Raw genomic sequence first — 26,002 nt, 5'->3', positions numbered from 1 at the left:
GAGCCAATCAACGTGGTGGATAAATTTGTTTACCTGGGTAGCTGTATAAGCTTCGGTGGACTGGCTGGAGATGAGATTATATCCCGATTCGGAAAGGCCAGGGAAGCTTTCGCCAACCTCCGACAGCTATGGCGCCGACGTGACGTAAGCTTACCCTGCGATAGTGCTATTCATACTCCCTTATGGATCGGAAACATGGTCCCTGGGCGCAGATGACATACGGAAGATGTCAGTGCTTGGCTATCGGTGTCCGAACATTTGCCAGGTCTGGTGAGAACATTGAATTGGCAATGCTGAGGTACGCCAGGTGGTCCTAGGAAGAGGGAACTCTCCGGCCATACTGAATTACTCACGTTTCATAGGCTGCGCTTTAGGGCATGTTCTCCGCATGCCAGAAGACCGTCTGCATCACAGAACTTTTTTCCCGGGCCTGTACTGAGTGGAAGTGACCGAGAGGTGGACAGTATATGGCCTGCAAAAGAAGTACGAAAACAACAACCAACAGACTTAGTCGGGTCGGCAACCGCCCCCTCCCTGGATGGGTACACCGAGACTCAAATCACCAATGGTTAATGACACCGGTAGAAATGGCCAAGTGAGGCTCGTGCATCAACGCTGTCGCCTTCAATGCTTAGACACCCAGTACCGAACTGACTGTGTGCTATCGCCTCCAAGGTCTGGCTCTATGTCCCACACTACCAAATTCCGGTGATTGGAACTGTAGCACTGGGAACCAGTGTGCCTAGGGTACATGATTTATAGCTGGTAAATGATGATGGTCATCATCATCACTATCAGGGACATCAACGTCAGTGTTGACACTTATGTTTTAATGGCATAGAACCACAAAGTTTATCTTATCCCTAGAATTAAGATAAAATAAAAGTGTAGGTGACTGAAGGGACCTGGTGCAGGCCTGTTGCAAGTATTCTGAGGTGCCTACACCTCCAGGCGCTCGGTTAGACAATCTAGGCAGCGGTTGGAGGTGCAAGCACCTCAGTATGCTTGACATAGGCCAGCACTAGGTCCCCTCCCTCACCCACTCTTTTTCTCTTCTCTTCACTGTAGGGCTTTTAATACAATTATATATATATATATATATATATATATATATATAACTAAACGAACTTTATGGTTGTACGGCAGTGAAGCATCAGTGCCAACACTGATGTTGCTGTCATTGATGATGATGATGACTAGGCAGCACGAATGCCATTGTCATTGATGATCCAGCTGGACAAGCTTATCTGACCCTTAGCAGATTTTTTCTCCGCTGGGATTCTGTGAGGTCGTATGCTGTTAATGGAGCGTGTTCTATTTGTCGCTAGCACAGAGTTCAACACCTGGTCACTAGTCTGGAAGCAATAGTTGATATACTATTTGCTACCTCTTAAAGCCACCTGTGAGTGGCAACAGGAGTATATGAAACTGAAGACAGGGACTCATTTGGCGCTTGATTATTCTCCCCAAAACGCTAAACGCGATCGTTTGGATGATATATTCTCCGTGAGATAGTCTAGTTCAGCGAATGGAACATCCAGAAAAGATACAATAACTGTGTCTTGCCAGCTGGAGGGAGTGAAGCTTTTTACAATGGGTCTATGTGGAAATTTAATGTGCGAAGATATCTTCTACTACCTTTTGCGCACGTGATCTAAGTAACTTGGGGCTTGACAGTAACGGGTGTTGGTCTGCTTCTCCTGACATACTTTCTGTTATTTTTGTGTTTACTATATTTTCCTACCTAAGTAGATTTTGTATTTACTTATGTCGCCACAGACACGACCTACGTTATGATACCAGGTTATTCTGTAGATTGCGCCTGAGGATATCTGGCAGCAGGAACAGATGAAGTTCGACATACTACATGTTTCACAGAAGTCAGCTGCAGGGGGTGACAATGTTGTGAAAAATATTCCTCCCGGCAATCTAGTGGTCTTTGGATTTCCAACATTTTTGCCTCTCGTTTCGAAGTATTAGATAGAATAGTTTCCACAAGTACTCCTGACTGCACCACGCCACTCCATTGGTTGCACTTTCCAGTGCCGCCAAGCCTCCTCCATACAATCTTTCGTTTTGGCGAACGTTTAGCGGTGGTTTTATGCCCACAACCCAGAAGTACTTGCCCTATCGCATCAAGGACCTACTATCGCTATTCTAGGGCCCAATGGTTCTCTTATGTACGTCCGCACAGTGGTGCTAGCTATCGTGCGGCATCTTCTATGTGTAGCTCGTAGTTTTCAATATGAGGAATTAGTGTAGTGTTTCTGTGCTGTGGTGAAGATTGTCGGCTAATGAGATTATATCTGAGAAGCTGAGGTCCGCTCATCCAAAACAAGTCCAGGTACGACACATTTTCGTCAGCTCACATCATCTGTCCAACTTGTGCTACGACGAAAGACCGATTTTCCCGGCGTATACTTCACAAGACCGTTTTCTGTCGCCCAGAAGACCAAGGTTGCATATCTCGTCGACGCAGGGCAAGTAAAACATGACGAACCGCTATACTGGCCACTGTCAGCTTTGATATATTCAATATAAAAATATCAAGAAACAACAGCAAGTAAATACCTCTACCCGCGGTGCGCGAAGAGATTTATTGGAGAGTTGGATGTCTAGAATTGTGGTATCCAGTGCCGTACACACCTTGTAAGCTACACGGTTAGTTGCCATCTGTTAGACCAGCCTGTCATCACAAAGCCAACTGAACAAAAGACTTGGGTGACCCATAACTTCAGCTAAATACTTTGACACCACACAAACCATCATTCTTCATCAAGTTTCGCATGTTTTGATTCGTGTCAGATTGCAGCCGAACCTTCCGATTTGGCGTCCTCAGATGTATCGTGAGATTTAGCTATTTCGAGACATCCACTGGAAGTGCGCCGTGCTAGTACAGTTTCAGTTCAGTTTGCCTGCATTTCCTAGTTTGAGCTGTACGCTCGAACCCGTACCTGCCTTATCATTCATTTCGCCGTGCTCGGAGGGGCGGCAGACAAAAGGTTTTCTTATTACCGTTTATTGCTCGTACCTGCACGACTGCCTACTCAGTCTCTTGTCGCACTATCGGATTTGGGCATATCTGCTCAACCATGGGGTAATCTTGGAATCGTCCGTTCGGTAGAATCGGCTCTTATCATGCTCGACTGGTAAGCGAAATTTGGTCACAGGTTTGACCCGATATCATCACCAAATCCTGCTCATGCAAAAACGCATGTCCTCCTATACACGCGCTTCCGTGGAATGCCCCCATGCGCTGTGCCAATAGTTGTGTTATTCTTTCAGGTTTTGCAGCAGTGTGCACATCATCATCATCATCATAGTCATGGACAGCACAACACCATTATTCAAGACCGACGCCTCATTGCCGTACAACCATGATTTATTTGAAAGCCTTGTAAAGAAAAGAATAAAGGTGGACGGGGAAGGGACTTGGTGCTAGCTTACCACAATCATTCAGAGGTGCCTACACCTGCAGATACTCACTCAGGTAATCTGGATAGAAACTGATAACAAGAACGCCACTGACATCGATTAGAAACCATATCTAGTGGTGGCGCAGTGAGGATCACGCGGTCCCCATCTTGGAAGGCTGGTGGCACCGACAGCACCCAAGCGTTTCGTGATCTTCTTCATACTCCTCTGCCAAGTCAAGGGTTGGCCACCTCTTTGTTTACGCCACTCTGAATTGGACATGGAAAACAGCACACTCTTCTGCAAACGATGGATAGGCATGCGTAAAACATGTCCCAACCAACGCAGCTTCTGGTGCTGGACACATTCTTCAATGGAAGTACCCGTTGCACAACCGGACACTCGCTTCCTAATTGCCTCGTTACGGACACGCTGACACCAACCCATACGCGCAATGGTTCTGAGACAACGATTGTCGAATGCCTGAAGACTTCTCAGTTCCGCTGCTTGAATAGGCCAAGTCTCACAGCCATACAACAGAACAGTCCGCACTGTAGCTTGATACACACGTCCCTCGAGATTCAGGAATACACCACTCGGATAGGTGTCTCAAGTTAGCAAACGCGACCCGAGCCTTGCATTGACCTCTACCGTCACACTACAGTTGGAACTAATACAACTTCCAAGATACGTAAAATGCTCCACAACTTCGAGTGCTCCCCCCTAGATTGTAAGTGGCGTGTTCAGTGATGAAATGTTTGGGAGCATGACTCTACACCTTGTGGGTGCAAAGTGCATACCAAAGGAAGGAATGACTTTGGTCAGTCCACCCAAGCATACTTGTGCCCTCTCCCCTTCTTCGAACATGAGAACAATGTTGTCTGTATATTCCAGGTCGACAAGGTTTGCATCACCGACTATTTGAACACCGGGGTTTTTGAGGCCTTCCGGCGTTCATCTCATGATTTCATCGATCACAAAGCTAAACATGAATGGGAAGAGAGGGGATCCCTGACGGACACCACTTTGTCTACGGAGGCTTTTGGAGAGCTCGCCATATACTTTCACGTCCGGAAGCTTATTATGTTCACGAACGTCTGTGGCATTCCTTGGTGGGCAAGCGTGTCAAGCAGAACGGACTGGTCAACCTAGTCGAATGCGCCTCGGAAATCCAGGAGCACTAGAATTTTGGGTCGCTTGTACGTATGGTATTTTTCTAGCACTTGACGAAGTGTGAAGATTTGGTTAACGCAGCCCCTACCAAACCGGAATTCCGCTTGCTGCTCTCGAGTCAGCATCTCACGAGCTACAAGATGACGAAGCACAAGTGACGCCAACAGTTTCGTTGGCGTCAAGCTGATCCCCCTGTGGTTGCCACACACAGTAAGAGCCCTTTTTTGAATATGGGAACTATCACCGACTCTTCCCGGTTGTCTGGGACAGACTCCTTTCCCCAAATGCAAGCAAACAGATCGGACAAGCGTTGACCGAGGACTTCATCCCCGTCTTTGAACATTTCGGGTGGGAGGTCATCCGGACCAGAAGCTTGGTGTCACTTGATAGAACATGTGCAGTCGTAGACCTCCAAGGTTGTAGCTGGTTCTACGTTCGCCGTCCAGGGTTCTACTTCACCTGTAGGCTCTAGATGAGTGCCAGCTGGTGGCCACGATAATTGTTGTTTGAAATATTCAGCCCACTGTTCGAGGCGTTCTCTATTCGAGATGGTCATTCCATCCTGATGCTTGGTGGTTTCGCTCGTAGGTGGTTTCCGGGCACCGGCAGCACGGATCAACTAAAATAATCTCCGGGCACTTCCGGCTTTCTTGGCCTCTTCCGTTTAATTTGATATCAGGTGCCTGGGTGCACCTGGTAATGCCGTGCCAAGGACGAAATCTCCAACACTATGCAAAGACGTGGCAATCTCATCCCAATGAGTTCACATCTGATAGAACATTTGGAAGATTCTGATTAGTTCGTCTAACATCCGGATCTGCCGGACCTTCAGTTCCCAAACGATTTCTCCGCGTGTGTTCCAAAACGACCGGCAGCCAGTTGTGTACCCGTGCCATCGGTAACTGATTGCAATGTGGTCGATTTGAGTCTGTGGCCGGCCTGTTGTTGGACGACGCCATGTGGCCAGATGACTTCGGTTATTTCGGAAGTTAGTTCTGTATAAAAACAGCCTGTGATCAGCACACAGCTGAAGCAATCACTCACCATTGTCCGTACGTACCGAGTCCAATCCATGTCGACCTAATTGAGTCTCAGATACGCGAAGCCTGTCTTCTCCGGCAACCACTGCGATGTCTGCGCTTTTAGCTCACCGCAGCGGGACCTTCAGGGCGTTGTAAAACCTGTCTTCGACGGCATGAGATCTGCAGCCAGTCAGAGCGTAAGCGCACACGACAAACAGACAGCGATCAGCTTCACGCTTGCGAGACTCCTTCACAGACGTTGCCAGACGAACCGCACAGAGGCGACTATCAACAGGTATCCAGTCAAGTAAGGATACTTCCATCCGGTGACTTAGGACGATACCAGCCCGTGCACATCCCGACGCAGCAGCCTCTGGATCACCAGAGGTGCGCAGCCGCAAGCGAATGGAGACTGACGGAGCGGTTAACTCAATCACTGTGCTTGGATCTTGAATTCTCGCTTCTGAGATACAGCACACATCAATGCCAAGCGAGTGCAGTGTGAGTGCAAGAGCAGCTTGTTGTCCTGCTTGCTTCAGAATGCGGACCTTGAACGCTGCCAGACAGACTGGGTGTCGAGGCTTGAAAATTGATTTGGCTATACCTTAGGATGTCCGCGCCATGTGACGAGCAGATGCTGCACGCAAAACCGATGCGTGACGAACAGAGTCATCAGTCGTAAGTGCTGGGACTACAAGAGGATGATTACTAATAGGGTGTGGAGAGGGAGAGGAAAAAGTATGTGAAAGAGAAAAAAGAGAGGCGTCAGCAGTAGCCTGTTTTCGCTTACCCGCCCTGCTGTATGCAGCAAGTAAGGCGACCCAGCTGATGGCACCACGAGATGGCCGATGTGGCATGAGTTTACTTGTATGTGTGCGGTTCCTGGTTTTACGTGGGCTGGGATACTGTCAGGGCTACCTCACCTAGACAGGAGGACGATTAGGGTCCTCAACCAAAGCCTTTGGCTCAAAAGCCCGACCGCGGGACACCGCTGTTCGGCTGTAAACGCAAATGCATTACCATTTCTACGGAACAAGTCGCCACATGTTCCACCCCCCTAACCTGGAGGACCGGGAGACTGTCCGTCGGACCTCTAGCCATTGAGCAACCTGGTATAATAGACTGAGTGTCGCGGGGACACCCCCAGTATAGCTCAATGGGTCGATGAGGTGCGCAAACCGTCACACCACGCTAAGGTCCAACCTCTTCGTGACGAACAGCGTCCACCATTCATAACGAAGATTGCTGAACTAATGGACGAATACGAAATTCCAAAGCGTGAGTCGTGCCTTGAGTAGCCGTAGATGATAAAATCCATCTGTTACCGGGTCAGCTACAAGAAACTGAGATTTGCTCAGCCTGTGTCGGCCTTTGCGTTGGGTCGATCACCCAGGGGATCAGTAACCCTAATGGGAAGCATTTTTTTACTGCTGAGTGTTTTTTCTTCAGTAAAAGCAGGGGCTCTTCACTCATTTTATTCGTCGTTGTAGCAAGCTAGATTCGTCAGCGTATCACCTCCCCTTATTTCTATGGATGTACGATGCTGCTTTACGCCAGTAGACACGAATTTACCACCGGAGACCACGAATCCGCTCCCGGGCAACTTACAAGTCTACACGAATCAAGTTGGTGGACATGGGATGTTTGGGAACAAAGGTCGAAGTAAGTCATCGGCCATGTTCCATTTTGCTTGACAGAGGCCTCTAATAGAGGGAAAAGGCAGCAGTTTTTATTGCTTCCCAGAATAGACCATCCACTGGTAGTCGGTTTTGAGGATTTGCTTAAGCACCGCAATCCATGAGTAGCTGATGGTACTTTTTTTATGCTGAACGCGTTATCAGTTGTATGTCAGGAATTTCCCGTTTCATCTGTCCATTCTATTGTGTATGGTATGATATGCTCCTGCTTCCAACAACCTCCTCATCCTGGTGGAAAGTCTTGAGCGTTCTGTTAAAAGGCTGCTCTGTTTGAATGGACTTGAAGAGAACAATAATCCAGCACGATACCACCATGCGCGGTGAATTCAGGTCAAAACTTCTCACAGATCATTTGTTAAGACCCTGACTTACTGGCTAATGTGTTTTTCGGGACGATTCTTGTTGACCATTTTCACACTCCGTCGGTTTTGCCAGGTTTTGGATTTCTGAACTGATTCGTCATAACCTTGTGATTGAAGACTGCAGAATACACAGACATATTGCACTTTCCGTTAGTACTCCCTCTGGGCTATCCACCAATCCTATTGGTGGTCATACTTTCTCACAGTTAGCCGCAGAGAAAATAGAGTGTCCCGATCTCCCGTTCGGACGTTTTTGGTGTATTGCAGTTCTCTTTCGTCAAACGGAGATTCCAGTGCCTGTATGTTTTGAATTATTTGGTTCTGTTCATCTTGAACGACAGCGAAGTGTGTTCCATCTCCTTCGTTTGTTGACAACAATATTGCCTACTTCTTGCCTCTACTATCTCAGTTTTTGATGTTGTTCCCGCGTGGCGTGTTCTCGTGCTTCAAGTTTTGGATTTATTCTTGTATTCCACGGGCAGAAACTTTGGTTCGTAAGTTGATTGATTTATTTGCTTTGGTCATTAATTCGACTTGAATAAGAGTCAAGTAGAAAAATACAGACTCGATAATAACTACTCGCTAAACTGTGCCTGACTGTTGTTCTCAATCCCCATGTACTTAGAATATTCCGATCGATTTATTGCACTGTTTGCTTTGTCATTTATTCCGTTCTTCCTTGCTTTTTCGTACTTTCTTGATTCAACCGTTCGCTTCTTGGCTCTTTTAACGCACCTAAATCATTATGACTGCGTAATCTGTGTTGAACTCGGCTATCATTTTTTTCTTGCAAAAGAAGGTATTACACCTTTTCTGTCCGATGCTTCCATTTACGGCAAACGCTTGCTTACTTTGATTTCTCAGCTTCGGAAGGTTAACCTAATCCAACCTAATCCAATCTTCGGAGCATTGCCCGAATCTGGTGGGAACACCGGATCAGCAATGCTGAAGTACGTCGAATGGTATTCGGGAGAAATAACACCCTCGATAGATGAACTGATCACACTGCACAAGTTGCGCTGGCTTGGCTACGTGTTGCGTATGCCAGTCGACCGACTTCCTCGAAGGGCTCTTTTCGCCCAACCATGTGAAGGGTGGAAGAGAGCCAGAGGCGGCCAAACAATGACTTGGCAGCGAAGTGTGAAAGCCATTACCAGCAAACTCAGCTGCGCTGGTCACTGCCGCCTTCCTGGATGGGGACCCCGAGACGGGCCACATCAGTGGCTAGAGACATTATCAGACATGGCCCAGTCGCGCCCTCAATAGCGCTCGTGCATCCAAGCTATTGCCTTCAATGCATAGCTCCTTTTCCAAACCCCCCCCCCCCTTGACAGCCCACTGACATTGGCTGGATTTATGCACCAATTTACCAGCTCGCGCGTGCAATGCGCAGCTACCTCCCCCTCCCCAAATCATCGGTGAACGAAAATGCGGCAGCTACAACCACTGTACGACGAGTACGCGGTTCTTACAGCTGACAATGATGATGATGAACCTAAGCCAATTACCTTCGTCCTTGACTACCCCAAAAGGCTGAGGTGCCTCGGCATCCTTACTAACGTGTCTCGAGCAGATTCTCAAGAGGGCCTCAATATCAGTTGAGATGTTCAGAGTGGGATACAACGCACCGGATTTCTGGAAGCTAGTTGGGCAACCCCCATTGGATAACTTATTTTAACGTCGAGTTATCCTTTGATTTCTGGTATGGTATCTATCATTCTGCTTTAGGAATTTGGTTGAGACACCTAATAGAAATGTGCGGGGAAAGTGTAGTTACCACTGTCGTTGTTGCTGAAGAAAATTATTCGGCTGAGTCACCTTCGGTTCCCTTGAAATGGGCTCTCGAGGTAGAGGACTTTCACAATTCATTGCAGGCCAATCAATCGAGAGGCTTTTGGACGTCCTCTGCAAGTAGAGGTCAAGTTTCGTTCGCACACAGTGAGCAGTTAAAAATCACATTTATGGGCCAAATAAATGAATATTTCGGACCCCATCTGACATAAGTTGTACCCTTTCTTTTCGTGATTATTCTAGAGGATACCTCGCGTTAGAATAGGCTTTTCTCCATAGACTCACCAAGCCTCATAAGAGAGGGGGTCATCCCTAGAAGAGTCAACAGCAAGTGTTACCGAACTAATCCTCATTCCCGGATAGGCTATTTCCCATCCATCTCCTTGGAAAGTCTATGGTTTTACATCCAAAAGAAGGCTTTGAACCTAATAGTCTCAAAAAAACACTTCAAAGGCAGGTAACGAATCTATACAATATCTGAGCATTGGGAACTCTAGCCAGTATTGATGACACCCAAAGTGTCGGCTTCCAGTCTTTGTTATCCGTCCACTCATCATTATGTAACAAAATGCTAATCGATTTGGTTCTCATGAGAGTCTCAACTGAATCTCTCGTCTATGGTATTCTTCAACTTTATGAAAATATATTCCGATATCTCGAATATCGTGCCTACTGAAATATGGAGTGGCCTTTGTGCAGCACATTCAGCTGAGGGATATCACAGACGAAAGTAGTCTCTCGTGAAAACCAAATTGATTTGCAAATGAGTGTATTTGTCCAAATCGGTCCAATTTGGATCCACGCAGAACATAAGTTTGGCGAGAACTCGGGATTGATGAGTCCCAAGAAGGGCGAAACCGCTGGTGTGTTGTTGGAGTTTTCAGCAACCTTGTGAGTAGTTTCCTGTATAGAAATGCTTTTCCCTTATTCAAAGAAAGACCACTCAATCAACCCCACAACAATATCTTGATAATCATCCTGATCTTTTAACCGAGGTTGTTTTCTTTATCATGTCGATTGTGTTGAGGAATGTTCTGTTCAGTTGACCATTAGAACGCCAGAACGTCAGCGAATCCTACTCACTTTCGAGTGTATGAATTTGGATCCCGTTTAACCTTGAACTCTATGTGTCTTTTTTTATTCCTTTTGCTTTGAACCGCTTCGTACACGCGTACACACTATCACCAATGCGTTCTGCCGTTTTTTCCACTTTTATCCACATTGCCACACTATCTCATTTATTCAGGCCACCCTGACCTGGTAGCCAGTAAACCGGAACTTTCACTACTGAGTCACAAGCCTTAACATTTTTTAATTCATAGCCAGACGAACAACGTAACAATAGATGCTCAAATTTCCTGTTAGCCCGCTGATCAACTTTCTAACAGCCTGTCGTTGGTGCTAAATGCTGCCTGCCTGATATTTTAGGTCTTCAGATTGACAGTAAACGGAAATCGGTACAGAGTTTTGTAGCCAGTGAGCATATTTTTGTATGCGTGTTTTTCAGGATTATGTCCGTGTTGAGTATCCGGATATACACTGGCTGACACGTCATGAAACTGGAAAAAGCAGCGAGTCAGTGATGGTCATTGTGGGGGCGGTACGCTTTGTTCGGTTAATTGCTGTAATGATCTGGAGAACGCTGCCCCAACACCACGCGGTTTGGGCGGATTTTTTGAAAACCGCCTTCAATCGTTGGGCGCATGGGCGGTAAATTGATTCGTGAACTTGTTCCGGTTACAGGTCTACAGCCTTCCTGTCAAGTGTTTGCACGAACACGCGCGAACCCCTTTTTCTCGTCGATATCTCCGGTTACAGGTCTACAGCCTTCCTGTCAACTGTTTGCACGAACACGCGCGAATCCCTTTTTCTCTTTGCACCCTAATGAAAGCCGAACATTGTAAACCAATCTCATGAAGCGTTGAGTGGTACGATGCACCGATACTGTTTGTGCCAAAAGGAATGTCTGATATGGTCCGTTTCAGGTTTTCGACCATGAAACGTGTCCGTGAAGTGCGACGTTTCATTAAACATCTTTTCTTGGCTTAGGATACTGCCCATAAGGTTTCTTGAAACTATCGAGCAGCTGATTTCTCCCCTGTTGACGTGCATCAAGTAGGTACATCCCTCTAGTTCTCACCGATCTTACGTTGTGCTTGGGCACTAAATTGTACAGAAGTCAGTTTGATCGGTGAGTTTTCATCTTCAAGAAATGAGCAAGCCAGCGAGACTGATTGCGGGAGATTTTACGGCGCGGTTTTGAATTCCTGAGTTTCGTAGAGCTCAACTCGGCTGCGGTGGTGAAGCTTTGTTGCCACCAAACTCACAAGCCGCTCTGTAAACAACTTACAACGATACCTCTCCGGCCCATGCAAAGTGCACTTCTCTCAAGGATATACGTATGTCGCGCCATCTTTAGAACTACGAGCTTTTGGCGGGCTCTATCATTACCTTCGCACTTCGGAATGGTTTATCGTAGACACGTGTTCGGAAATGGTAATCCTGAATGTCAGATCTGGCATTTCTCTGGGGGGAGCATGGACCAAAGAGACCAGCATAAATGAACAGGATGGATAATCCTCTCTCAACATGTCTACATCGTCCACACAGTCACTAATCCCCTGCCAGCAGCTTTATACCGTCAGTGTTTACCACACCTGAAGTCAAAAACGAAAGGGAGAGATTAATAAATGATGACGAGGGCTGATCGTTTACTCGTACCTTGTGTGATGTGTTCACGTGGAGCACCTTCAAGTTTCTAGAGAATTTCGTCGGTTCACCAGTATGTGGAATCCGATCAATCCAAACAACAACTCGATAGAACATCTTGAAATGACTTTCAGAGTGACGCGGAAACACTTCGCTACTCCCCTTTGGTGATCACCTCGTATTTCAGATCACTGTGCCATATTGTTCCTGGCTTTATCAAGTCACATTACCGTGATGGTGTTTTTTCTGCTTTCTCGTGATACTCCGAGCCACCTGGCGGTCACAAAACACCCGCATGACGTTGGCTGCATTCAATATTTTATTCAGTTGTAAGAATCAACACTATAAATCATTCACGTGATGTGTGGTCAGGTTCGTCATCACGTTACGCCACCATATTGTCATTTGGTACTTCAGTGGGACATATGCGACGAGCGAACTGGATGCATCTGCCAGGGCTGTGTCTATAAGAATGAATGTCAGCCTGCTTTATTCGTCCGTGTGATTCGATTAATTGTCCTGACCACAAGCAGCTGTCCTAAGTCGGATGTCTTTCGCACCACACTCAGCGTTCACTTAACCACTCTCTGGACGTCGCTAAAGTACCGCTGTATGGTGGAAGGTTCCAACCTGCATAGGGATCTATCAAATAAACTTTGTGATATATTAGAAATCGTCCGGTCTATTTTTTTCTTCTGTCAATGCAATCAGTGGCTCAACTTCAGTGAACATTGATCGATTTTTAATAACAATACGTTTAGCTTTATAGGCGAAAGGATACATTTTGGTGTTTCCTCGGACCATTGGTTACGGTGTGTGCTGTTCTAGTTTTGAAAAGTGTCGTCAACCAGCCAAGGAAAAGACGATAGTGTCAAACGCACTGCCCAATCTTTCTCAATCAGTTTGACGGACTCATTAAAGGGGAACCGGACTTTGCTTGTCTTGACAGAGGTTAGCGGTGATCTGTCCGTTATCTGCTACACAGTCTGAAGTACCGTTTGTGAAAGATGGTTGTGCTGCATCTGGCGACTCATAGCGGGTGTTTTTTTGGTTTTCCATTGGGCAGGGGAGATAGGTTACAGTGCCCCAAACATATTCTTCACTGTAATATATTCACGAAATCCTAAGTATTCTCTTCCAGCTACTTCATTACCACAATTCAAAATGCTGGTTCGGGGCGCACAGCCGTGCCCAAAAAACCCATTACGCCTGCCCAGTGACTTGAAGGTTGTATGACTACGTTCGTCTGATCAATAATAGGGCAGTATTCCACCTTTGAAGCTTTGAATGACAAAATACTCATGGTGAATACGATGAATACCCACAGGCCATCCCAGGACCGCACTATTTTCAGCTTGGACGTGGGTTAGTATCTGCCCCATTCGGTGCCCTCATTGGTGGCGTCAACCACCCGTGAGAACGAAACCCCTACGGGACATGGCCTGATATGAGCCATTTAGCTGTACGCTGAGTTCCGTTGAATCACATCCGTTCGGATGAGAGTTAGTCATTTTGGCTATATCGGAATTAGGGAGGCTCGGTATTATACAAAGTAGATTAATGAAGCTGTGGAATTGGCGAAAACATTAGAGGAAACTGGATCAATAGATAGCAGCAAGCTAAGTGCAATGAAAAAAGCAGAAGGCCTGCGGACAGAATACAAATACTCCGTGTTCGAACTGCGAATCTGTTTACATTGGCTTCATCGTTGCCTTGAACGCTGGCTGTGTTCAATTCTTCTGGTGCTATCTTTCAAACCAGTTGACTATTTTTTTATCCACTTTCGAGGCTTTGCGGACCTGAAATTTAACGTTCATCCTTCCACATTTTGGGTGAGATGGTCCATGTGGTTAGGGCGCGAATTTACTGACTGGAAGGTCCGTGGTTCGAACCCGACATGTGCCTCTCAACTTCCCCTGTCTAGGCTTGGCAACCTAGCTGGCAGTGTCCCAGCCCTCGTGCTTCCTTCGGGTGACATGGCAGCTAGGCACCGAAAGGGTGCTACAGCTGAGCGATTTTTTTCAAGTACCCAGTGATAACTGAAGTTGCATTAGTTCGGCCTAGACAGAGGAAGTTGAGAGGCATATGTCGGGTTCGAACCACGGACCTTCTGGTCAGTAAATTCGCCCTCTAACCACTGAGACATCTCGACAAAACACGCGGCCGGTACGTTTCTTATTGGTCATCCTATTACAAGGATACATTTTAATATTTCTCCCAAGGTGTTTCTTCCATAAAGAATGACCGTACTTGAAATGCTTTGTGATATAGGGTGAGTATAACTCCATTAACAACAAATCTCAGGTAAGCACTCATTGTATCATTTGCAGTTTTTTTCCACTATGCCTAGTAGATCACGTGGGGTTCAAGTTAGCAGGATCTGATTCTTCCTCGGGTGAGTTAGTCCTGTTTGATGTGCACGATCATGTTCCTGATGACCGTACAGTTCTTCCCCTTTATCTAAAATTGCACGGAAACACAGAGTGTGCGTTCCATATTGGTTTAGTCATCTTGTGGCACTGGACTACACATGTAGCATTCATTGGTGCTACGTCGGCCTACAGGTGAACCGTGGTTTCTTGGCTTCGACTTTTGTTGGACGGGACCAATGACTCGGTCCGTGTCTGGAGAAGTTTCAAAATTACTGTTTCGCGGAGACTACCCTGTTGATGCTCAACTTTGCATGAGTAACTCAGTCCCTTTATTCGGTAAATCAATCACGTGATTTGTTCGGGCTCTGAAAGTACGCCAACACAATAATCAATGAATCATCACCCATCGTCCCACTGGAATGTTCAAACTAACGAAACCGGTGCTCATTATTTACTATCTAGCAAGTTTTGGAAAACAACAACCAATTTATCTCCTGTAAACCATGTAACATGAGTAAACATGTCTCATCTGCTACAGTTTGGATTACCAGAAAGTGGGAGATACACTCAAGCATTGAAGGTATCAGGAAGGTCAGTTTCCTCAAAGCAACCACTGAGTACCTGAAATCTACCGGGACTCTCAGCTCCGCTAGATGTTGACCAGACAGACAACGCCCCCTCAATATGCAGCACGTCACAGCCTTGTATCAAACCCAGACAGCGTGAGTCTGCGTTGATCAAGATCAGACAAAGCCCCGCAATATGCAGCACGTCGCAGGCTCGTACCAAAGCCAGACGCATGTGTCAGCATTGGACCAAGTTCAGATAGTCTCTCCAATAAATAGCTTGAGACCGTTGTACTTTTATACTCGCTTGTTCGGAATATAGTGTTCCCTTGTGTGAGTCTTTTTCGGCATTAGGCACTAGAGCGGGTCAGAAGTCAGATACAACAGATTGGCGAATCAGCAGATATAACAGAAGGTGATAGCCTTGATGCACGAGCGCCACTGTGTGGAAGGGGGCTCACTGTTTGCCTTCCTGGCATGTTTCAGCCTTAGATAACTAAGTTTCAGTCAGTTTAGATCGCGGGTTCATTGCACACCGACCACGACGATTAAGTGATACCCTTAGGCCGAGTTGGGGAACAAATATTCAGGAGGTAAACCATCACTGGCCTGGCACTAGACTTGAATGTGATCGAAGTAAAGCCTTTGTTAAAAGCATGTTCCTTTATATTAAACGAAAGAATTCCTTATCAAACTTTCCTACAGTTTTAATTGTCTCTCTCTGTACTGGCGCATCCAGCCATATGGTATTGACAACTAAGATTGTGTGGATTCCTGTTGTACTGTTTGTTGACTGAGCTGATCGACATGACGTCATCAGTGCTCCATTCTGTAGCAACCTGATGCGTTGCGTCATTTGATGTAATGAGGGCATAGTCTCCTCAAACAAACGATACAGTGCCGCAACACACAACCAAAGCCGCGCGAGAGTACGGTGGTAGATAAGGCTTCTTACTTGTGATTGGCTCAACGGATGCAAAAAAATTGTTCAACTGTAGCACCCTTTCAGTGCCCAACTGCCATGCCACCTGAAAGTTGCACGAGGGCCGGGATACTGCCGGGTTGCCCAAGTCCAAACAGGGGAATTCGAGAGGCAGAGGTCGGGTTCGAACCATGGACCTTTCAATGAGTGAATTCGCATCTTAACCACTTGGGCCATCCCGCCTCCAACCGATGCAATATAAGACAATTATTGAACGTGCATGGTCATGGTACATCCAAGGATTCTTATGGGAAGTTGTGAGAGGTAGGTAGCCAGTGTGTTACCGGATTACATCGCTGTCAAACCAGATTGTGCAATCAACGACTCGTAATCCAAGATCCGGGTAGACGGAGAAAGTCTTCGGCCCATTGAAGAATAATCACCTTGGTCGTCTGCGAGATGCGCTGTTTGATGCAGCTTATTTTGCTGGAATGATATGTTTCGGGTACCCCTTTGGTTGATACCGATTCCAACCAAGACTCATTTCATATTCCTTGGGCGTAGGGGAGCGACGTCCCCTAGCTAACTACTTCGCCTTTGTTTTATTTTCTTCAAATTGATGTTGGCTAGCATGTGATGCATCGTGCCTTCTCATCAGCAAGGCAGTCCAATCCGTTATGTTTGTCATCAAATTTGTCTTAGATTTACCGTATGCGTGAGGTTCCTCACTCCATTTGCCTCTTTCCTACCTGTTTGATTCTCTATAGTGTTACATTCACCGGCGCTCGGAGCTGTGTACAAGCCCGTACAAAAGTATCCGAAGGGCCCTCATGAGGTAGACTTTTATAGACTCCTGTTTAATCCGGACTGTGAAGATTCAGTGTTTCTCCAACTGCGGCCGTTCCTACCAAAATATCGAGGACTTTATCACCACCCCTCTTCTAAAGGTAAGACTTCAAGGTCTTGGTGTTGAACTGTTCCCAGTAGATACCAGCAAACGCGCTCAAGAATACTCGTACTTTTGACGCTTTAGCACAAAATGCTCAAGAAAATTAACTCCATCTCTCAGCTTATCTGCGATAACTGGTTGACACGGGTTAGAAAGTTATAGTGCTTCACCGTTAGGGTCTCCACTATCTGTTGTTAGAATCGCATCATTAATACATCAGTACGTCCGATAGTTTTACGAACAAAACAACTCACCCTCGGTAGAGGAGCCTGTCATCCACTGCGGTGAACAAGTCTTATTCTTTGTCAGAGGAGCATCAAATCAATTAATTTATCGTCTATAAACCATGAGTATATTGGTTCCAGCTGCTGCACTTTCGATCGCCGGGAGGTGAGACACACAGACAAGCATTGGAAGCCGTGACGTTCAGTCAGCTTGGGGACTGGGTAGCTACTCATCTGTAGGCTCATTTGTAGATGTACGAGCGCCACGCTATTTGGTCATTTTTGCCAGGGTCCCCATTCATGGAGGAAGCGGTTGCCAACTTGATTCATTCTACTGGTTACTGTTGCCATGCTGCTTCGTGGCCAGTTCACATACTGTCCCGACTTATGAGGCATGGGTAATTTGTCTCTCACCGGAAAGTTCCTTCTTCAGCATTACTCATCTGGTGTTTCCAACAGACACTGATGGTCCAACATTGACATCTTTCGTGTCTTCTCTGCGCTCGGAGGCCACTCCTCTGATCCATAAAGTGGTATGGACTGCACTGCCGCAGTCTAAACTCTGCGTTAGCATAAACTGAAGTCACATCGTGACCATAAATGTCCGGGGTTGGCAAAAGCTGCTCTGACCTTCATGATTTGATAAGCGATCTCACCTCCAACCACCGGAACTTATCCAGGTGAACAAATTTATTTACCACGTCGATTGACTCACCTGAAAAGCTCTCAGTCTTGTAGTAGCAATTTACACATTGCAGGTGTGAAGCGCATACCAAACCGTGAGGTAGAATTATTTGGGCTACTTAAAATGACTTGAATTTCTGAAGAATTTTAACCAAGGAGAGTAATATCGTCCGCATACTCAATGTCTCGGAGGAAGCTTCGCGGAAGCATTTCGACTCCCGAGATTTCGGGGAAAGGCAGAGCACAATAGCGAAGCACACTACTGGACGCTGTGAACTCAGGCTGAAGCTTGTTATATACTCTTATCCGTCCACAGGAGTCCGCTTAGAGTGCCTTCATAAGGGATATAAATTTGGAAGGATCACCGTTGATCGCCAGACACCTTCAACGTTCTCAACGATCGACAAGGTCGAATGCAGCTTTCAGTCCAGAGAAGCGATCGACGTGGGGCGTTTGAAAGCGTGGCGCTGATCAAGAATTTGTCTCGAGGTAAATATATTGTCGGCAATTTTTCGACCAGGACAGAGCCCAGATGTCTCGTGAAAAATAATGCTGGAGAGCGCCTTAGATGCAAAGGATACCAGGCTGATACCATGATGGTTCACAGATGACGTTTGAGGTGATTCATCCCAGTGGTACTCTGTTTTCTATCCAAATTTTCTGCAGCATGGACGCCAGACTATTCTCCGGGACTTTACCATCTTTGAAGGCTGCGGGGTGCACATTGTCTTAACCTTGAGCCTTTGACTGAAAAGGCTGATTCACAAGATGTGGAATTTTGTTCGGGGATCCAGCTTCTAGTCTCTGACTGAAAGGTGTGAACCGCTAGGCAGCTGTTTCTAGGGCTGCCTAGGGGACCTTTTCCGAGGACAAAGACTGAATAATCCGACTCGCTAATCTTCAGGGAGCCGTCCTGGTCTGAGGACGCAGAGAGTAATATAGTACTGTTCCACTCTTGATGCGGCTGTGCCTAGCAGTTGGCTTTTGAACAGCACTAAACTTGGTTTTAAAAGTATTTCGACCGTATTAGATAACCCGCCGGCGGTCAACCGTTTAGTGACCGAAGTGTGCGGTTTTTAGGACCGACCTTTCCTATCCTATCCATAAATGTGGATATGCTGATCGCCTGGGGCAAAGGCTGTAATGCCTTCACACTCCTATCGTAAAGTACCTCCAGACCGCCTCGTAATACGATTTCATGCAGTACGGGAACTCGTTTTTCTTCGTCGGGCCACTCCTTGTTGGCCTTTCTGGAATCATTGTATCACAAAAACCCGACTACCGGGATAAGGTGACCGTTTTGGGTCCGAACTGGGTCATAGGACCGCCTGCTGTATTTCATTCGGCTACCCGCTGTACGGGAACGCTCCTAAAATCACCACCAACTAAGAAATCTGGAGTATCAATCTGTCTTGCTGGTGACTAACATCTGTCGGAATGATGACTGCACAGGACAAGTGTTCAAGGAGAGGGATACGCGGGTAGTGAAAACTGATGATTATCTGCCGTGAGTGTCAGATGACCGCGAAAGGCATGGCCTGGGTTACATGGTGAATGGTGTTTCCGTAGCAGAATTGTCTCCTTCGTTGTGTGGCTGTCCGGACTGCCGCCCATCACTTATTTCAGTGCAAGCTATTGTCTCCAGTACGTGGTCACCTCCATTCCCGTTGTTTCCGTTGCTGCTTCATGAAGAAACACGGCAGCTTGAACCGCTCTACCTGGCTGATACACGATTCTCAGGTGATGTAGTGTGCCAATTCCCAACAGTCTGCTACAACCTGCTGTTCTCCTTCTCTGATGAGGTTAGTTACCCTAACAGACCTGGTCTCCGATGAAAAGTTTCGTTTCTTGTAACAATGAGTCGTAGACGCTTCGGTTGGAGAATCTGTCCCCTTCTTTCCTGAACCCTACTGAGCTCCATATCATCACACTGTATATTTATATACAAATTTATATACCATGGATGCCAATTTATACGGGCTCTTGATAGTCGCAACCGTTTTCCCTTGTTCTTCTGTTCACCGCCTATCAGCGCTGTATTTGGGCATGAGCGATGTGCTGGAACAGCTGAAACATCCCTCTATTTGCGATATAAAGATTGGACGAAACACCTACGCTCCAGATGCTTCTGCTAAGAAAATCGCTGTGGAGAAGGCCAAGTACAAATGGCAAGCAGAGTTGGGATTTCTCATCTCGGCCATACGGGTAGGTCGGTGCCTCCGTTCAATTTAGTGTATTTACCTAACTTTTGATCCGAGGCAAACTGTGCTAGCCACACACCTCTTGGAATAGCTTTTCAGTTTTTACCAATCCGAAATGTAGTTCACTTTTATAGATCCCTATAGTGACAGCAACTAAACCCTAGCTCGACAGGTTCCTTAAACCGGGTGACGTATCCGAGACCTGTTGGTGAATCTCATTGTGGAGTATTCGAACGGATTCGACCAAGGGTCTGTTCAGACAGGTCTTCACAGATTTATGCCGCACCTCATCACTATCATCACTGACGTAAAAAGCAGGCGAGAACACTGATAGTGACGTGGAAACAGTGACGTACGGCGCTTGTGACAAGCTCTCAGGGCACTGCCTCAAGTTTCCTCTTTCTAGTGTTCCGCGGTTTCCATTGAACAACTCGGTTAGCTGATGATGACTAGTTTATGTAAGTAGTTCGACTATTAACGAGTATTAAGTTGACCGTTTAAGCAAATGAGTGATTATATCCAGAAACGTCTCTACGTGTGCTCAAACTTCAAGTTTCTGAAATAGTTTCGAGACCAATCCATGTAACATTGGGCATTGATCGCGATCGTGAATTAGGAATTCCAAATTAGTCCGATACGATCATCACTCAGAGCTTGTCAAACTGTCTGTCGGTACAAGAGGATGGACAGTCCCGTAGGACACCTTTTTCTCTAAATTTCAAACGACTGTCTTTTTCTGTGTTGAAATCTGATGGATTTGGTATCTGCATCTTCGTTTCAAAGGTTGTTGACTCATCAGATGATCTTCGCCCCGTCTATATTGATCGCACTTTTGGACGCTCTCTCAGTCCTTCAACCGTGTACGACCACGGTGAGCTCCTTTCATGTTTTTGTCGATTTGTGTGACCCAAAGACTTTTTTGCGAACGCCGTTCCTGTGGAGTTTCTTGTCTTTATGCACCCAGGTTATCTATATTCCTTAATTTTACACCGATAGTGATTTCCTCCCTTGCTGGGCATTCCACCCCTAGAAGACATCAATATTCAGACGAACCCTTTAAGTGGTCTTTCCAAGAGAATGCAACTGCAGCTCTGTAATCGGTGAGACCCACTTGGTCAACAAGTGGGTCTTATCTATCTGTGATCTAGAACAAAAATCGTATGATTTTCATAAAAGAAGCTACTCACAAGGTTACTGAAAACTCTTCCACAGCCCACAACCGGTTTCGCCCTTTTTGGGGCTTACCAGGTAGGCACAGTCCCCGAGTTTCCGTCAACCTTATGTTCTACTTCAACCCACATTGGACTGACTTTTCTAAGTTCGTACAACTTGGGTTCAAATCACCGGTCGTAGGATGTCGAAGAGTTTTCAGCAACCTTGTGAGTAGTTTCCTTTATAAAAGTATACTACTATATCCCGAATATCTTACCAGCTGAGACATGAGGCGGCCTGTGTGTAGCGCATTCAGTTGAAGAACATCATAAACGAGGGATTCACTAGAGTCTCCTGTGAAAACCAAACCGATTTGCGAATGAGTGTATTTGTAAAAATCACTTGGTTTATATGTTGCTCTAATAACACCCGATATCGGTTCTCTTCCTCTAGTAAGCAGTTGATCAAATGTGATCAGATCTGATGGCGTTGACGCGAATTGGCTTCTCTAAGGACTAACCAGATAAGAACAATCCCACATTGACTGCTAGGTCACGATTCTGGTGTTGCATTTTTTTTGGTTAACTAGGGAGTAAATCGTTCAGGTGTAACGCCAATGTAGTGCGCGGTTGCTGCGCCACACGAGGTAGGCACGTGAGCGTGATTCTCCAACGTTATCACATTCTCGATAGGAGCGGTAGGAAGGCTAGTGGTGCAATGCTTTCAACTTTCTATGGCTTCTTCAAGTGCGCGCCCCATACGCCTCGTGATGGCGGGCCCGTGCGAGATTCTGTTTGAGTCTGCACTGCGCCTTGTACTCCAGCGTTGTTGTCCCACATCACACAGAGTTTAAATTCAACATTTATGAACCGGAGATGCCTCTCGGAGTCAGCAAATAAGAACATAAATTGGAGAAACATCCTGTCCTGCTGTTGCCCATCTCTGAGGTTGGACGGTCGCGAAGCCCTTAGTATAGGGCTATATGCACCTTGAGAGCTAGGTCTCATTTCATCTACATATCTGCCTCCGGTAAAGTTAGAAACAATGGGGCGAAATGCACTGAATAACACAGACAAATCCCATTTCTTCCGCTTTTTTCAAAACTTACTACGTCAACTCATATTTTGATGTGATTCATCTTTTGAGATGATACCAACTAAATTTGTCCTTTCGTGCGGGGACTACTGTTTCAGTAGAATGGGTCTGAAACAGTCACCAGTGTATTCGAAGTTGTTTACTTTATTATTCTGTTATTTTGAGTATCTCATTCGCCATGGCCAAGTTGATCCACTTCGTCTTCACTGTTGCCCAGTTCAAATTACAAACCGTCCTCCGTAAACTAGTGAAATGGTACAGGTAGCTTATGATACTTCATACATGTCGCCATATAGCTCGGGTGAACTCTTAGTAGTTTTGATTTGGGCAGATTGTTTTGTAAGAGCGGTAGCAGCGTCGCTCGCTTCTCAGAGCAACTCACTATCGATCCGTGGTGGACTAAAATAGACCAGGTCTTCGTTTTTTTACCGGTTAAAACTCGTTATCGCTCCTGGATTGATGATGAGGTCTATCTGGTCGGCCGGGCATTCGATTCATACGATAATGGTCATGCCTAGACCATCAGTTAGGCTCTCAGCTCGAGCTCGAAACGAAAGTTTTACTACGCGTAGTATTTTCTCAGTTTTATTCGCCCGGGTTAAGTACGATATTTTATGGTTATCAATCAACTGTATCTGCGACATAGTGGCCAACAAAAGCTTGTCATAGTAAGTCGATCATGGTAGTGTAAGGCCGTACTAGAAACATGCACATTGCTCATATAAGCTCAAGATGACCCAGTGGTTACTGACCGGAAGGTCCCGGGGTTCGAACACAGCCTCAGCATCTCGACCGTCTCTGTATAGGCTTGGACAACCTAACGGTTCTTCATTCGGATGACATGGCAACCAGGCCCTGAAAGGGCGTTATAACTGACTGATTATTTTTTTATTAGAAAGGCCAGAACGGTTTATTTTAAACATTGCTTACCTATGTTGATTCTAGATTGAGGATTCTCTGGTGTGGGGCGTTCTCTCTAAGGACTTCAGAACACTAGGAAAGCCGAAATCGCTTTGGCACTCGAATACCCTCTCTCTCATACACGCGACCTTAACGCCCTGGTTTCCTCAACACAAATGCTGTATGTGAAAAGATCCATTTTTCTATATGAATCTACATCTATTCTATTACCTTGAATTAGCTATCCTATAGGAAGGCCTCAACACTAACGCAAAACACACCCGATTTCATAGCTTTATTGTGAAGCCGTTTACGGGAAGACGTTTAGCAAGTCCAGCCGTGCTCCGGTTCATTCAGCCATGAAGGATAAACAGCCCTTTGAAAACAATTCACTGAAAACTGTTCTTGCTTATCCCACGAGGTATCCAACCCCTTCCGCGCTGGTGCCTTACACAGCTCATGTTTGGCAGCTACATAAGAAGGGCAAATCCCGACAGATGCATCCCGATCGCACAACCACTGGCGCTGATGCAGTTTAGCGATCACCGTCGACACATAACTGTCTCATCTCCCACTGAGCATTGTCTCCTGTCAACAGCGGTTCCTCCGTCATCTCGCCTACCTTCGGTGAATGAAAATTTAATAATAACCGTTCAACTGTAACACCCGGTGTCTAGCTGTCATGCCACCCGAAGAAAGCACGAGGGCTGAGATACTGTCAGGTCGCCGAAGCCTTGACAGGAATAGCTGAGATACCGTGGTTGGGTTGGAATCGCGGACCTTCCGGTCAGTAAATTCCTGCCTTAACCACGGAGCTACCTCGAGCAGCGGCTACAACCAACATGCACTGTTCGTGGTCGACAAACTGAACAATAACATAGGTCTTTACTCAAGTTATCTACTTGTGTATTCGACAGCAATTATCGAGTACATGCCAGACCCAAAAATCATGTGTCGTACAAATCCACTGTTAGAAAGGAATGTTGTATAAACCATGGTTTCATATTGCGTTCAAAATGGAACCTCGTGTTTTCGATTGTACACACAATTCTATTCTGTATTTGAACGTTGAACTGTTCTACTGTATAAGACTATAAAAATTCTGTCCCTAATAAAACAACCCATTTTCACGTACCCCGTTTATTTCCGCTTCCCAATGCATTCATTTTCTTTTTCCGCATTAGGCATCCGCGTTTTCCTGGGACCCAACATGAAGCGGTCTCGTTCCTTAGCACGTCGTTTCGTCACTCAGTTGAACAAGTTATCTGAATGGTTCGAACAGCAAGACAAACTCTCTTTTTACGCAAGCTCGCTGCTCTTGGCCTATGACAGTCATCAGGATGACCTTCACAGTGAGCCCACACTTACATCTTCATCCTTTTCAGACGCTGGCGAAGAGCACGATAACGATGAATTGGTAGTCACCTATCTCATTGACTTTGCAAGATGGCGCCCTTTGGAATCTGGTGCTGGCTCCAGAGACGAAAACTTTTTGTATGGTCTACGAAATCTGATCCAATTGTTCCAACGAGTCTCTGCAGAAACCGCACCTTTACAGCTGTCCGTCCAACAATTTTCCTTTCGGAATTCCAAAGACTTGATCAGCGGACTACCTCCTACTCCGCTTTAGTTTAGCCTCACTTTTCCCTTTATCGATTCATCTGTACTATACACACGCAACACAGAACATGTTCTATTCAAGTCTTTCGACCAATTCTTCCCAGTCCACCACAAAGAGTATTGGTTTTCCTATTTTCTAAGTTGAATCGAGCGGGTGACTTGTTTTCATTCCGATTTATTACTGTTATTATTATTATTATTTCTATCATTCTTATTAGTAGTAGTAGTGATAGTACTAGCAATTACGTTGTTGTCTTTTGATAATCTTTTTTTTGTTTTCAAATCTCACACATGAAGGAAAGAGGGGAGAACATACGCATACCGCTGCATTTTAAAGTCTGTTTGTTAGTACTACTATTGTTATTATTGTTTTTCTAATTCCATCAGAGTTTCCCCGTGTTTTTTCTACTACCGGTACAAGTTGATCTAACTGTTTGGTAAAAGGCTGTGCTTAGCAACTTGTTGAGTTTCTTCAAATGATTTGACCTAGTGTCAGGGTATATGCCTGCGTCACGCACCCAAGATGAACCTGTGTTGTATGTTGGTACTGGGTGACTAGTGATGGTGGTACGTGTGTGGGTAGTGCGTTTACTATGGCAGGGAAGTTGCGTTTTCACTCTGTATAGTCAGCGTTGAAGTATGGTGAGTAGTGGAACGTTATGTCCAGGAACTTTTGGTGAAATGCTGAGTCAGACGATGCATTCCCAAAGACACTTTTTCTGTGTGAGACTACCGAAAACTGATCAGAAGTGTGGTACTTATCAAAGACACTTTCTGTGTGAGGCTCCCGAATGAGACTACCGAAAACTGACCAGAAGTGTGGTACTTAGCAACATTGAATGCAACACCGAATGAATGAACGCCGAATTCGAAAGTTTGTCAATCTGCCTCGCAATGGAGGTAATGTAAAGTGGACAGATATCCCCCACTGATTTTCTGATCACAGAGACGCATTCTCGCCCTGTGAATTCGGTTTTGGCAGGAGAACCAAATGCACCCGGCCGCCTCACGTTCCAACTGGTACGCTATTCGAGATATCGCAATAGGCTGTCTGACACACTACTCGTAAGATTGCTGGAAACTCTTAGACAACTCGACGACCATTATAAACGAGTCTCCTATCTAAACGAAATTCGTGTGCAAGCAGGA

At 46.0% G+C, this 26,002-nt stretch overlaps 1 protein-coding gene across 1 annotated transcript; it reads left to right on the top strand.

Annotated features, from left to right (window-relative positions):
• Nucleotides 1-25,394, top strand: T265_14432 (hypothetical protein; the record flags this gene model as incomplete). Its single annotated transcript, XM_009173594.1, has 6 exons — nucleotides 1-144; nucleotides 7,100-7,271; nucleotides 16,796-16,975; nucleotides 19,918-20,090; nucleotides 20,870-20,957; nucleotides 24,418-25,394. Coding segments are annotated over 6 exons (1,203 nt in total), but the record flags the coding sequence as incomplete, so codon positions are not given.
• Nucleotides 25,395-26,002: the final 608 nt, after the last annotated feature.

The sequence above is a fragment of the Opisthorchis viverrini genome (genome assembly GCF_000715545.1).
Source record: "Opisthorchis viverrini unplaced genomic scaffold opera_v5_198, whole genome shotgun sequence".
NCBI lineage: Eukaryota > Metazoa > Platyhelminthes > Trematoda > Opisthorchiida > Opisthorchiidae > Opisthorchis > Opisthorchis viverrini.
The sequence above is the reverse complement of the archived record's forward strand: the minus strand, read 5'-3'. Positions and strand labels throughout refer to the sequence as shown.